We start from the raw sequence: 14693 nt of genomic DNA on the forward strand, positions 1-14693 counted from the left end.
GGAAACAACTCTTGATATGCAATTAGTTACTAGATAATACGTGACTCGAAGTTGAAATGATTCCTCCCAATTTCTACACCAGTATTATTTCAGGATTGAGGTCCTAAGCCACACTGTAATGGTGCTAGAACTTTAACACAGGACCAATTAGTTAATTTAAGTCAGAGATGGAATGACTACAGTATTTTGAACACATGATTCTTTATACCATCTATCACCATATCACCTGTATTTTGCTTTTTTTAAAATTTTAAAGCATCCAGAGATAATGCAAGGAATGAAAGCCATATTTCTTTATATAATGTATATTTGTGTATGCAGATGTGTGTGCATGCACAATGTGGACATCTAGACACATATGCTAATTTAAATATATTTTCTCCTCAGAAATGTCACGTTGATAAATCTTTCTTTGCATGCCTACTTTTTCTTATCACTGTTTGATGAATTTACTCTTGTGCATTGTTGCTAACCATCCAGTCAAAAGTATACACCTGCAAAAGGCTTTGCCGAGAGGCAGTCACATATTGTGATCCACAATCAAAGTAAGATAGGAAGCCAAATTATATTGCTGTGACATCTGTCCGTCCATCTGCTGTAGTTTCCATAATCTACTAAAGCCAATCTACAGATTATACTGATGTTTAACCTTACTGAAAATCAAGAATAAAATAAAGAATAACTTGCAACAGGATAAAAAGCACATGGATATAAAAAAATATTAATTTTAAGTATACTGAAATGAAAATAGAACTGAGTTGTCTTCCATGTTTTTTGTGCACTAGTAAGCTGATCAAAATTATTTCAAATACCGCGTTGTACACAATACATCCACATACGGATGTTAGTACTCCTATTTTAGGGGAAATAGCATGAAAAATAAATGACGGTACTAAAAAGTAGCTACATGCTTTTGTTTAGTGAAGATACCTTAATCACTTAGGTTAAGTATTCCAGTTGTTTCTCTCCAATGTTTTATTCTAATGCTTTCTTTTCTTTGTGAAACTCTATTGTTTCTTCAAATGAACATGTTCCTGTTTGATTTAAATTAGTTTGAACAATTATAATTGCGTTGCTTATATCAGCAAATACAAAAGTTTATCACTTACTGCACATGGGTACTAGTTATAACAACTTTGTGTGGTAGGATGCCAACATGTCGCTTTCAGAATCCCAAAAGCTATAATCTTACTAATGCATGACCATTTGGGATATGAATATTACTGGAAGGAGATCTCCTTTCAGTGTAGTTTCCTCTGGAGAGGGAAACCCAAGAGCAGGAAATGATCCCATACTGTCTGAACTGCCGCACATATTTCTGTTGGACAAGAACCAAACACCATTGCAGAGAAGCCAACACCACCACTATAGTACCACCGTTCCCACTCTGGGAATGCACTGAGAAAAATCAAGCTCTGTGTTGGAAGACGGTTGAAAATAAAGTATGGGAAATAAAAAAGACAAATGTTTCTATATAAAATATTACCACCTGTCAAATATATTTATGAGAAATTGCTATGATGAAGCCTGCTTTTAAGTTCTTTGCAGATCTGCATGTTTTTGTCTCTAACACACGTTTCCTAGCTCTCAAGTTGAAAAATGCAAATCCTATTTTTACTTCTGCCATATGTAATAGCAGAATTTTGCCACAGGGTGGTATACCAGACATGTTTAACTGAAGGCTTTTGTGATGCATCAGACAGCTCGGTTATGCCCTCTGCCAGCTTCACTTCACCAGTAACAGAACAATCTGGAGATCTCATAATAACTGGCCATGAGCCAAAGGCATATATATTCAAAAAATAAGACAGAAAAAACAGTGGAAACTGAGAATCTACTTGCAAATGCTAATAATTTGACGGTATTAATTCTACATAAATGCATGTCTATTTACATACAACTTAACCATTCATGCGGTTTTTATTTTTAAAGAATACGTTTTTGTTTCATCTTACTAATTAGAAAAATGAATCAAACTAGATGGAAAGAACTTATGTTCCTAGTCAATAAACTTTAGGTTTAGATTTCGGCTTGAAGAGAAACTGTACTGTGTCAATTCTGAGACAAAAAAATACAACTTCTGTCATTGAAACATTTCCTATTCCAATGAGAATAAAAACACCTAAAATATTAACTAAGCTTTTTTATTGTTTTCCTACTTAAATTAAAATCTTTTATCAGCATATTGTAATTTATTTAAAATTACAGAGTTTTCTTCCTATAAACTAACCTCAACATCTGTCTTCCTTGCCACCGTCCACCTTTTTAATTAAATAAATGGGGTTTGTCAACTTTACACTTACCTTTTCTAGGCAAGAGGGATACTCAGTGATCTAAGATAAGTAGAAACTATTTCCTTGGATATGATGATCTTTTAAAAAAAGTTAAGTAAGAAATATAGATTCCTATACTGATTCTTTTGCTTCAGGGCTGAAGTTCTGGCCATGGATTTAAATGATACAGTGGAATTCAAAAGTAAATTTATTTACACAGTGGTATTGACAAAAATAAGCAGAGAACAAGACCTCAGTTTGGAATTGGAATGTGACCATTTAGTAATGCAATAATAATTGAAATTATTTTCACAAAACTTTTCAGAACTCAGCAATGTATGACGAGACACAAAAGGAGACATTTTCTAAGAGACATTCAGCAGTACTGACTCTCTGTCATAGTCAACTAATACTTCTTCATGCATCTTAGAAACTCCCTTAAGATCTTTCCTCTAGAGTTACTACTTTCAGTCTAGAGCAGGGTCCATCTCACATCAAGTAAAATCAAAAACACTTTTTCTGCCTCAGAAGAGTTAATGATACATCATTTTTAATCATTGTGCAGGATTCTATAAAGTAGAAATGCAGCCATCTCATGGAACCTACCTCTTTCGCAGGATCTGCCAAGGTACCCTGTACCAGAGCAATCACAAACATATCTGTTCCACCCATCCCTGCATACACCATTGTTTTTACAGGGGTTGCTAAGGCAAGGTTTTGCAGTTTCTCTTGAGCATGAGGGTTTTACTCCAGCTGTACTTTGAATTTCAGCTATTTGTCGAATATCTTTGCTTTGACCATCAATAAATAAATCTCTAATGCAGCCGACGTATCCATAATTGAGAAGTGCTGTCCACACCTCTGTTGGGAAGACGAGGCCTGCTTTATTTTCTGGTAAGCCTCCAAGATACAAGTCATCATCCAAGTCAAGGATTTCACTTTCCCCTGGTGCAGTATATGGTGTACGTAATGTGTTCACAGATATGGTCCCTGAGAAGAAAAGACAAGAAAATGCATGATTTTCAAGACATTTAAAAGTTTTTGGTACTGCTGGTTTACTCATTAGTCTACACACCACATTAGCTCCTGGCAAATATCTATAAATGAAACATAGGCATTCTATTTGTACAGCTATACAATAGATACACTTCATTATTTTAATTACAATGTAGTACAAATACTGTCAGGAAGTAAACAATGTAAAAATATTTATGCACAATACTGCATGGTCACAATATAAAAAAAAAAGTCAAAATCACCTTACCAATCTTGTAGGGGTAGGGGGATGTATTTCAGAGTTATTTTCAGAAATATCCTGCTTGTGCAACAAAAAAATCATCTCTTCACTACCTCATATGTGCATCAAAGCATTAAGGCTGAGGTTGCATTGCTAGGTTGCAACCTGGGAGGCAAATCTGTGTCTTTGGTTTGGATCCATAGACACCGTATTTTAAAAGACTGTCACCGCTTTCAGTGGGCTTTGGATAAGACTTTTTTCTTTAAGTGCAGAAGGAAAATACTCTCATCAGCTGCCAGACAGGCAATCATTAAGACAGTGATGTGCTCCTAGAGGGAAAAATCAATGCCTCTGACACGTAGCTCAAAATATGTGCATGTTACAAAAAGAGGGAGAGGGGATGTATGTAGAACCTAAGGAAGTCACAAGTATCTTTTCCATTTAAGTTTAAAAAGTAAACAAACAAAATTAAGCCTAAAATAAAGTTCTGTTTCTACACAGTGTCTGAACAAAGAAACTGTAATCAACTGTAGAGATCCTCTTTGTTGTACTTTTTAAAAGTAATGAGGTATCCAATTTTTACAATTTGAATAGGCCAAAACCCAAATTTAGTACATGGAGTCAAGAACATACTTATGTCAACCAAACTTAATTTACTAAGTAAAATCACTTGAAAAAAGAATCTTTCTGTAGATCTTCACAGAAGTGACTCCTTACCGTTCTATGTGGGTGCAAAAGCAAGTAAAATATAAATCAAAACATCATATAGGTTACCAGATTATTGTAACGCCCCAGCCACATTATGCAACACTTATCCACTGGACACACTATTAAAAGTGTATTAATGGTGACAAGATACTGAAGAATCACATTTACCACAATGTATTTATCATACATATATACATAAAGCTAACATGATTCACTATTTCCAGTGTTAGCATGACACAGATTCCAGAAGATAACACTGATTATCAAAAATACTTTCACTGTGGTGGGAGTGTGCATGAGAATAATAATTTCAGAATTTTTATAGCATAAATACTAAAATGTGAGTTTTAAGCAAACAGAGGCAGGTCAGAAAAAGATCATTTTCTTACCTAGATACATCCTAAAATTTAGGCTTCTCTTTTAGCAATGAAGAGGAGTCCTGTGGGAGCTACATATTTTGTTTGTTCTTTTGTTGGTTCAATAGGTTAACTTCAACAACATGGACAGAATGAATATCTAAACAGTTTGGAACTTTAGTAAAAGCTCTTTGGGGTAGAGGTCTCAGGAGATCCAACTCCCATGTCAGACTTGAGATGTATGGATTTTAGAAGGGCTGGATACTACTCCTACTACAATCAGTCTCCCTACTATTAGAAGAGATCTAAGAAGATAAAACAAACGTTTGCATAGCCTTTGTGCATCTTTATGAGCATGTTTAAAGAATGTTTGAGGATGTGGTCAGTTTTCCCTTTTGTGTATTATCAGAAATGTTTTCTGTGTCAGCTGAATAATCACATAGACGTAAAGTGAACTTCCAGTCTTAACTGTAAGAAATAGGCATGTTGAACCAAGATCCTTTTTCTTCCAAACCTCCATCTCTTTAAAACTGGTAAGACTATTATATTTTGCTAACTCTAAATATTTGAATTGCTGCTCAGATTCTTGAAGCAAAAATTAGCACTCATATGGAACACTTGCTATAGATTTGACCTTAGGCATACAAGCATAAACATTTTGATTTTATTCATCAGCTGCCTCAAACAAGGACACCTGTGAATGATCTATTAAACCAAGTTAGCTAACTTTTCTGAGAGCATCCTAGTTATCAAGGAGGACTGCTTACAGGCAATAGATCATTTCTCTTTTTAAAAAAATTAAAGATTCTGTAAATGTAAATCATACTTGTGTGCACAGTATTTCTTACTGTTATTGTTGCTTGCTCCCACCTGTGCTATACTGGCTAATTTAGGACCAAATGCTTTAAACCTATATTCAGGCAGCACTTGCACTGACACAAGTTAACTCAGCTGCAGCCTCCAATGTCAAGCTCATGCATTTGCACCGTGCTGTTTTCTGCTGGACAAAGACACTTGTGTTTTCAAGCTATCCATGATGCTAGAAGATATCTAGAGTCCACTTCCATTAAAAAAAAAAAAAAAAAAAAAAAATCAACTGAGCCTTGATGGCTTTCAATGCACAGCAAAAGACAGGTAAATCTCAGCCAGTGTAGCTGCGACATTAACATGGTGGTTCAAAATCTAAGTTTTGAAAGCACAGAAGGCTGAGAAAGGTGAATGATAAAGGGAACTGTAGATCACCACTACACTCTGGTGACTGTGAATTATAATTAGGTGCTAGATTGAAGCAGGGAAATTTTCTTCTGTATGTCATAAAGTATTACCCTGGAGCGAGCTTAAGTATTATTTTGAATAGATATCAACAGCTTCTTAAAGAAATGAACTTTTCCTTTCCCCTCCCCAAGAAATGACATCACTTAAAATACTCCTTGGGAGAAGCCCTCTGAAATCTTACTGTAATCATAACATCTAATGACATGGGTAGAAAAACATAACAGGCAACAACCCTTCTGTGCATCTTTTTCATGTTTTGGAAGGCCATGGAACCCCTATTACCCAGCTGTATCTCCAATTTACTCCTGGACACATCCATGACACTTCAACTGACCTACATACCGCATGTATTACCCTTAATCAAACAACTGTAAGTTAGCTTTATTTAATCCTTTTCGTTGTGAGCTACATTAAGTCAAATAGCACCTGCAGAAGACTCAAAGCTTTAATAACTCACTCTGGCTCAGCTGTCATGTAAGAGCTTGACCAAAATATCATATAGCGTACTATCTAGAACAAGAACGATGGCTATAATACAAATAGGCTTTAGTCTAGGTAATAGCAAAAAACCCATGCCTGGGGAGCAAGATTTTCACGCTATCAGTTACCAAGTTATCCTAGTCGCCGGCTGAACTTCTAACAGTATGTCCAGGCAGCCATACAACCACTACTGCTGTTGGTATCCAAATTACCTTTTATGTATCTCTGATAGGTAATGCAAACTTCACTCACTAATTGCTTTGTAAATGCAGGTGAAAAAAATCCAAGGAAAATAAGTGGGAATGAAAGACTTCCAAAATACATCAAAAATTATGGGTTTTTTTAAATATTCTAAAATAAAATGCAAAACTTAAGTTCATACAACATGGGCCTACAGAAAATAAATAATGGGTCTATAAACACCTTTGGATTCACAGTGCATCCAGAGCTGTGACACAGAGGTAGTGTGTGCTGTTTCATCTAGCTGGGTTTTTTTGGTGGTTTTTTTTTGTTTGTTTGTTTGGTCTTTTTAAGCCTGTCATCTTTCTTGAGGGAAAGTTTTCAAGTTCTACTGAAACCACCTCAGGTTGGATCTCATGACAATGGCAGATGCTACCACAGAATCTGGGGATAGTAATGCACACCCCCTTTGCTGGATTTCAATCCTACTTTCTCTCGGAATTATAGGCAGATTAAAAGGAATTGTTCTGTCAAATCACCAGTGTGCTCCAATCCATTTGGATGTTTCTACTTACGAATGTGAAGAGACATCACTTTCCAGAGAAGCAGGAAGAAGGGAAGCTAATGGAGCATACAAATGTCTTATGTGGCCAGCACGGGAAAAGGTTAATAATTTGCCCTGTAAAGATAATGTAATATCAACCCTTCTCACACCAGAATTGTCAAGTTGGATAAGAGGGAAAAGACTGAGACATATCTTGTTTTACAAAATAACCTAAAGACAACAGAATATGATGAGGAAGCAGCAGATTCAGAAGAGCGTTGGCCTCTCAATGGAAAGAGAAAACTGTAACCTTAAATTGTAACATCTCTGTAGTAAGAACCATCCTTTCAGCTATATCTTTGCATAGCATCTAGCATAACAGCACCCATAACCAGATCAGTAGTTATACTATTTCTTTGAAAAAAGCAACACTGAGGCAATAATGTCTGCTAGGAAACAAGCAGCTTCCTTGCAAAGTCTTTTAATACTCAAAGTAGGAAATATTGTCTGTATTTCCACCAGAAAAAGAAAGAAATAGGAAAAAGCTGACAGAATTTGGTTTGTCCAGCCTGAAAGAAGAAAAAGGGGAGGCCTGAAAAACAAGGTGTGGTATGATATATTTAGTCTGGGAATTCATGATCAATTTCAGATTCTAAAAACAGGTAGCATTTCCTACGTCCAGAAGCTGGACATAAATTTAAGGGTCCTATAATGACATACGGGTGCTCTGATTCTACAGCATTTCACCTGAGAGCAAAATGCAATTTAAACATTCAGAAACACCTTTATGTATTGGAGGAACAGTCTAAACACAGTCTAAAACTGTCTCCAACAGTTGGAGAAAAACTAAAGAAATTATGATTTTTTGGCAAGAATTATTGACTTAAAGGATAACTGTGGGCAGTTCTTCAAAAGGAATGATCAACAATATAACTCAACAATAACACACATATGAGCAAAATGGGAAATACATTGGGAGGTATAGAGAAGCCTATCATACCACTTTACTAAGCATTGGTAAGGTTTACCTTGAACTCTGAGAAAGATGCAGATCAGCTGAGGAGGCTGCAGGAGATAGCAATAAAAAGAGTCAATAGCTACAGAGCATGACATATAAGGATAGGAAGCAGCTGGGGCTTCTTAGTCTATGAAGAAAACTGGAGACTGACATAACAGCATTCAAATCAAAAAGTATAGAGCTATGACACAGGGAAAAAGTGTGGTGTATTTTGCGCCTGCTGTGAACAAGGAAATTACAGACAAAATGGCTTGTTTTGCATACAGAAATATGCAGTTTATGAATGATTACATGGGGAGGTTGTACAGTGTCCACTGCTGGAGGTAATCAAGATGCAAATGCAGTATCACTACCACTACTTTGGGGGGGTAAAACAGAGGACCTCTCAAGGTCTTCCCATTTCAATTTTCCTATGAGCTCATGAATAAATGAAAAACACTACCAGGATCATTGGAAGAATTTTCCTTAAAATGCAGGATAAACCCATTATCTCAAATATGTAAATTATTAACATTTGTTGAAATATGTATTTGTTGAAAAATGTAAATCTGGCAGTTCTTAAAAGGTTGGAAAGATGGGGGAAGGAGTATATAGAAATGTACATGTAAAAAAAGAACCTACAACAAAAATGCATATAATGGATATCAACAAAGCACTACTTACAGTGAGATACTGATTATAGTTAAGCTCTAATTACATACTCTAGAGATAATGTCTGGTATTTAAGCTGAAACTCTAACTTTAGTTCAAAGTTTCAGTGACTTCTTAGCCCTTAAATGCTACCTACCTATGAATACATTCTGATACATTCTGTTTTACACTGCCATACACAATTGGAGGTTGACAAGAAGAGTAAGTTTCCGCTCAGATTTCACTGTCTAATGATGATTTCCAAAGGAAGAATGGCAGTTCAGTCAAAAAACCACTTGCAAGGTTATTCTTAAATATGGTAAACAGTTAAAATTTTAAACAATACTCAAGTCTCAGAAAATAGTTATTAAACCTAACTCTACTGTGTTACAAGAAACACTGTGAGTAAAAGACCTTTACAGCTGCTTCATGGTGGTTTGTTTTTTTTTTTTAGTTTGGGTTCCGCCCCCCCCCCCCAATTCTTTTACTGCAGAGTTGGCAGTACTGTTAAGAGCAGAACAGACAAACATTTCCCTTAGGTATGAGTTAATGAGCCTCTCCAATCATATTCATTATCTCAGCAATTTACTTTTTCATAAGTCTGCATATAAGAAACTAAGATATATTTCTAATCTTGTCTCAATTCTGATCAATTAAATAGGAAGACTGCAACTACAGCTACTACAGCTATTCTGATCTCTATGCTTACTTTATGTGGCCTGTTTAGTTGCTTTTTGTGCATGTGAAACACATTTGCTTATGGTTAAATGGTGCAAAATCAGAGTAAATACACTTTACATCTTGTGTGCTAAAGCATAATATTATAGCTGTGATGAGGACTGTGACCACATCATACAGCCCATGGCCAAGACAGGGCACATCTGAAGCAGTTGTGAAGCTGCTGTCCTTCACAGGAATTTAGAATAACCATCAATACTGGAAGGGAACTCAGCTCACATGACAGGACACAGTAGTTGGTACCAGGTTGATGTCCTCTGCTGTATACTTAGTAAAAAAGCCAGACTGCTGGAGAACATGTGTTCCCTTCCCTCTGCTGCATACCTAGCAAGAAAGATGAACCAACGGAGAAAGTATAAAATCTTTCTTTACTTAACATTGGGAAATATGGTCTCAGGAGTTCCTTCTCAGCAAAGATCTGCTTTTTAGGTAAAGAAGCACTCAGAATAGGTCTTACAGGCAGCAGGATGGGATTCTAGGATGAAAAACTTCTAGAAGAAGAATAGGTCAAAAGTTCCTTCAGCAAGAGGAAATTAAAGGGTACCACCTCTTCCCTTTTCCTTCTATCTCCCAAAATCTGAGGGGATCAGCAGAATTACTAGTGAATAGGGCTGGGATAAGTACAGTTTAAAAATGTGCTCTCATTCCTTACGTCTCCCCCACTGCAGTCCCAGACAGGCAATGGCAAATTCAATAGTTTATAGTAGATGCTCCCTGTGACCGAGTCCAGAAGAGAGCAAAGAATGAAAAATAAATCGAGTACTTGCTGATCCAGCTAATATGAAAGTCAAGGAAATTAGCAAAGCTCCTTGAGAAATGTCACAGCTTTCTATTATCTGAGGGAACCACTCTGTATTGGATTTGAAGGCTAGAAGTAAAAGGTTGCAAGACACCAAACTTCACTTTAAAAAAAAAAAAAAAAAATCACAGGTTATTTGAGCTACTTATTCATTAACAGGAGAATCTCTTCCTTTATACTTGACAGGTTGGGAAGTATTTTGATAGCAGCAACAAGAAAACCTCAGAAAAGCCAAATTTTTTTTATACAAGGTATATTCATTCACTTACACAAAAATTCTGAAGGTAAGCAAGTGAAAAGTGATCATATTCATATGATTTCCAATATGTTTGGTTTTGGCTAGAGAAAACAAATGAAAAAGCTTCCTGGAATAGTAAAGTGGATTTTATTATTCATGGAAAAAAGCATGATACGCTAACATGCATAAGTAAAGAAGAAATAATGTAAAGATAACACATCAGTACTTCCTGTTCCACTCAGAAGAAAATAGGAACATACAGTTCATTGTTTAATTTAATTGTTAGGCAGTCATTTTACTGGGTTAAATCTGATGGTCTAAGATACTACTCAGCCAATATTCTCATTAAGAAAAATAACAGCATTGCCACTGTTATTGGTACTTCTCCTACTGTAAAGTATTATTGTATGTATTAAAATCACAGAATATCTTTGATGTCTGGTTCAGATTTCAGCTAAAAATTCAGTTTGTCAATCCATATGCCTACATATTTATTAACTATTCCTGGTAATAGTTCAATGTTTTAGGGCGAATAGGTACTATGGTCAGTTTTTAAGAGTCACAGGGTAAATAAAGTTCACCCACCTTGATCATAGGAGATTCACCAGCTGGATTAATTTTTCTTTTACATATATATCTGACTTTATAATTCTACTTAAAAAAAATATGCAGTCCAGATCACCAGATGTGTATTGCTTCCAAAAATTAGTCTACATTCTCGCTAATGTCCATCAACAGTTTTAAACAATTAAATGAAGTATGCCCTAAACTCTCTTAATGGCACTTGTGAGCTACAGTTTTTGTGAAGCAATGAAAGTGCAGAACATATCTTCAAATGTAAACAATTGTTATGCATTTATTTCTTTTTTTTATAATTGTGTTGACTTCGGATGTAAGAATAAACTTTGCTTTCAGTGGAGTCCCACAGGCATGATTATTACAGGATTTATTGCCTCATATGAATCACTGAAACAGCACTTAAGAAGGAAGCCTGAAATGAAGATTGTAGTATAAATAATATTACTACTGGATATTCAATCACAACTGAGGATTCTGAGAAACTGTGTGTTTTGTTGTTTGGGTATTTTGTTTTTTGTTTGCTTGGGGTTTTTTTAACCTCAAGAAATGTAAATAAGCAACTGGCATATTATAATCAGAAAATCAAACTCTCTACAATTAGAATTTGAAGCAGCACAACCCAGGAATCAAATCACTATTTTTTATAATCCTAGGGCAAATTGATCAATTGAATTTGGCCTGACTGTCAGCATGGATTTGACTGAAATCTTCAATTGAAACCTCCACGTAAGATTCACTTGCTCCAAAATCCGATTTGTGGGTAGTAAGAAAGTAAGTCATAAGACAATAACTTTTTGGGGGTGAAGTTTCAGAAAGAAATTATAAATGCAAGCCATGGAAAAGGAGTCACCAGAAGGAAGAAAGTGGGGAAAAACTCCACAAAATCCTAAAGAAGAGGCATTTACATTTTTCAACACTCAATTTCAGAGTGTACATAAACTTCAGATTGGATACTGATATTAATCGGAAAATTCTTTGACGGACTGAATTACAGACTCAGTACATTCGCTGCCCCTCCCCCCCCAAATCCTGGAATGAAGTACAGGAAAGATATCATAGAATAGATTTGTCCTTCAATTAACGGATACTGATTATTTGCTGAAGTCAAGATATATACTCAAGATCAGATGCAGCTGAAACACAAGGACAGTTTCACTAGTTAAATGCATTTTATGGCATAACAGATTTCAGTTGCATTAGGCAGAGTTTATGAATTCTTTGTTTTTACCCTTTTCAGTGAGATCATTTGTTGAGTAAACTGCTACAGAATACGAATCATACTGACAGAATAAGGCAAGTCACTTATTTCCATTTCTGCTGATATATGTTGTTAGCCATTCATTAGCATATCATTTAATTATGCTGAGATCTGCTGACATGATTGGAAGGTCTGTGCTGTTTCTGTGGGCCAACTATTCCCTATGTTGGAGATTACTTTCAGTAATTCTTTTTTGCTTTATTTTTATTCTTGAAACTTGCCACTTCAGCTATTTGGTGTAAGCAAGCACAGAGGGAGATTACTGCTTGTTTTTGAAGTACACAGCACACTTACTTGCAAGATTAAGTACCTGATTACCCAATAAACATTAACATAAGATATTTTACTCTCCAAATCATTGTATTCTGGTACCTGACAGTAATGACTTCTTATATTTCCCTTATTTTTCAGATGACACACAACTCTAATGTTGGCAACATAATATATACCCAGTATTCTCTCAGATACAACATGAAAAACCATACTGAATATTAAAAAAGAAGCTTACCTGACCGTCCATCCCGTTGAAAATCCACATGGTACCATTCACCATCATTCACCTTCTTCTGCAAGGCTTTTATTTTTATAGTACCTGACCCCATGTCTAACAGCAGGTAGAGGTGGCCATCAAGCATCTCAATGGCAAAAAAGTCAACCTTCACCATCTGTGGGTGTTTGGCATCTTTTTGGTGCCTTGGTTTTCCATGACTGAAAAGAATCAGGCCATTTGGCTCAGTTGTACGAAAGTCAAATGATATTGAGCCTGTTTTCTTGGCATTCCACTTTGGCAAAGAGATGAAAGACTCTGGTGTTTCAAATGTGATTGGATCTAAGGTTGCAACATTCTCACATTTAAATGCTACAACCCCATGAATCTTCATTTTAGGATCTCCTTGCTTGGCAAGTCGAGATAACTCCAACCTGACATCATTATTTTTATATACAACCTGCAAGAAAAGCAGAGAAGTTACTAAGAGGAACTTGACCATTTTAACCAAACAGATATAATCCTGAATAGGTATATTATTTAAAGGATAATAATGATGGTATATGAGTATGATAATTTACATACACACAAAATTAAATAACTATTTTCATTGACTAATGATTTAATAATAGTTTTCATTAAACCAAACAAAGTTGCTCTAAAAATATCCCTAAAGTTAATTCAAACAATGTGAACGAATCTGCACATAATTTATACTATCAGTCGCAAATTAGCTTGCGTGGCCTTGATTGCTTAAAAGCCCTCTTTGCACAGCCATTCTGCTACGTTAGAGAAGTATTAGATTCCTTCTTCCTCTAAACCCTTTCTCACTGTCTTAACTCTTCTGTTCATGTACAGAAAATGTACCAAGGTCAGATACTTTATAATTTAACATCTTTTCAGTTTGTCCTTGGGGCTGAGGAATAGTAGCATCATGGTATTCATGAAGCTATAAAATAGGGAAACTAGTATCATAGAGATCAAAACAGACTAAAACAAGACAATCTTTGAGCCAGTTCAATTGGACAAAAAATAAAACCACTTACATATTTTCCCTGACTGAAGATTTTTCTCATAAAAATGAAAGACAATATTAGTTTTAAACCCAGTCGACCTCCACAGCAAATACTCCTGCTGCAAATCACATATTTACTCTGCCCAGAGAAGCCTGTCACAATATAACCATTTCCCAGGATTCTAGTCTTTATTAGTATATTCTGAAATTGCTGCTATTTCTGTGTTGTCCAGGATACAAGGGCTGCTTAAACGAAACTGCCCAATAGCAAAGGTGCGCACAAGTATTTTGTCAATATTTTTAATTTTCAATAAATGATATACTCAAGCTAATATACCACTGAAGGGCTGAATATGAATGCATGGTGACAGACGCTAAAACCTTCTTCTCTGTTTCCAAGGTTAAGCCTAAATTAGAAAGCAAATTGGAGTAAAAGCAACAGCTCAGCAGATCAAAGCACTTTGTGCTGAGGCTTCTTTATCTACAGATTCTATACCTTTCAGGACTAGATCACGTCTGGCCCCTGATCCAGTGTTCCAACCATACAATGTAGTCTGAAGCTGTTAAGGAGACCAATCACTGGTTTAGACCTTACATCCTTATTAGAGGTTGGAAAGTGCTTAATGAATATTTAGGGTAGAATTTCTGGATTAATTTCCTCTGAAGCCTAGTTTGAACACAGATGAAACCCACTCTGCAAACTGAACTGACACACAGTAAGTGGAAGAGACGGGGGATGCACGCTACTGTTAGAAATCAAAACACTAGCATACACACAATCTAAAATGGCATACCCCACAAGTGATAGTTGCTATTGAAAAATGGTGCTTAAAGATAACAGAACACTAAAGAGATGATTGATAGATCGACAATATTTT

General features: G+C 35.8%; 1 protein-coding gene across 6 annotated transcripts in view; it reads right to left on the minus strand.

The window, feature by feature from the left end:
• Window positions 1-14693, minus strand: part of NRXN1 (neurexin 1) — a 728802-nt gene that overhangs the window by 411361 nt on the left and 302748 nt on the right. For all 6 annotated transcript variants that reach the window (XM_075147347.1, XM_075147346.1, XM_075147345.1 and 3 more), the window contains 2 exons: window positions 12822-13260; window positions 2880-3263 (listed from right to left, as the gene is read on the minus strand). In XM_075147347.1, coding sequence (XP_075003448.1) covers window positions 2880-3263; window positions 12822-13260 — 823 coding nt within the window. The remainder of the gene's footprint in view (window positions 1-2879; window positions 3264-12821; window positions 13261-14693) is intronic.

This window comes from Calonectris borealis, chromosome 3 (assembly GCF_964195595.1).
Source record: "Calonectris borealis chromosome 3, bCalBor7.hap1.2, whole genome shotgun sequence".
Classification (NCBI taxonomy): Eukaryota; Metazoa; Chordata; class Aves; order Procellariiformes; family Procellariidae; genus Calonectris; species Calonectris borealis.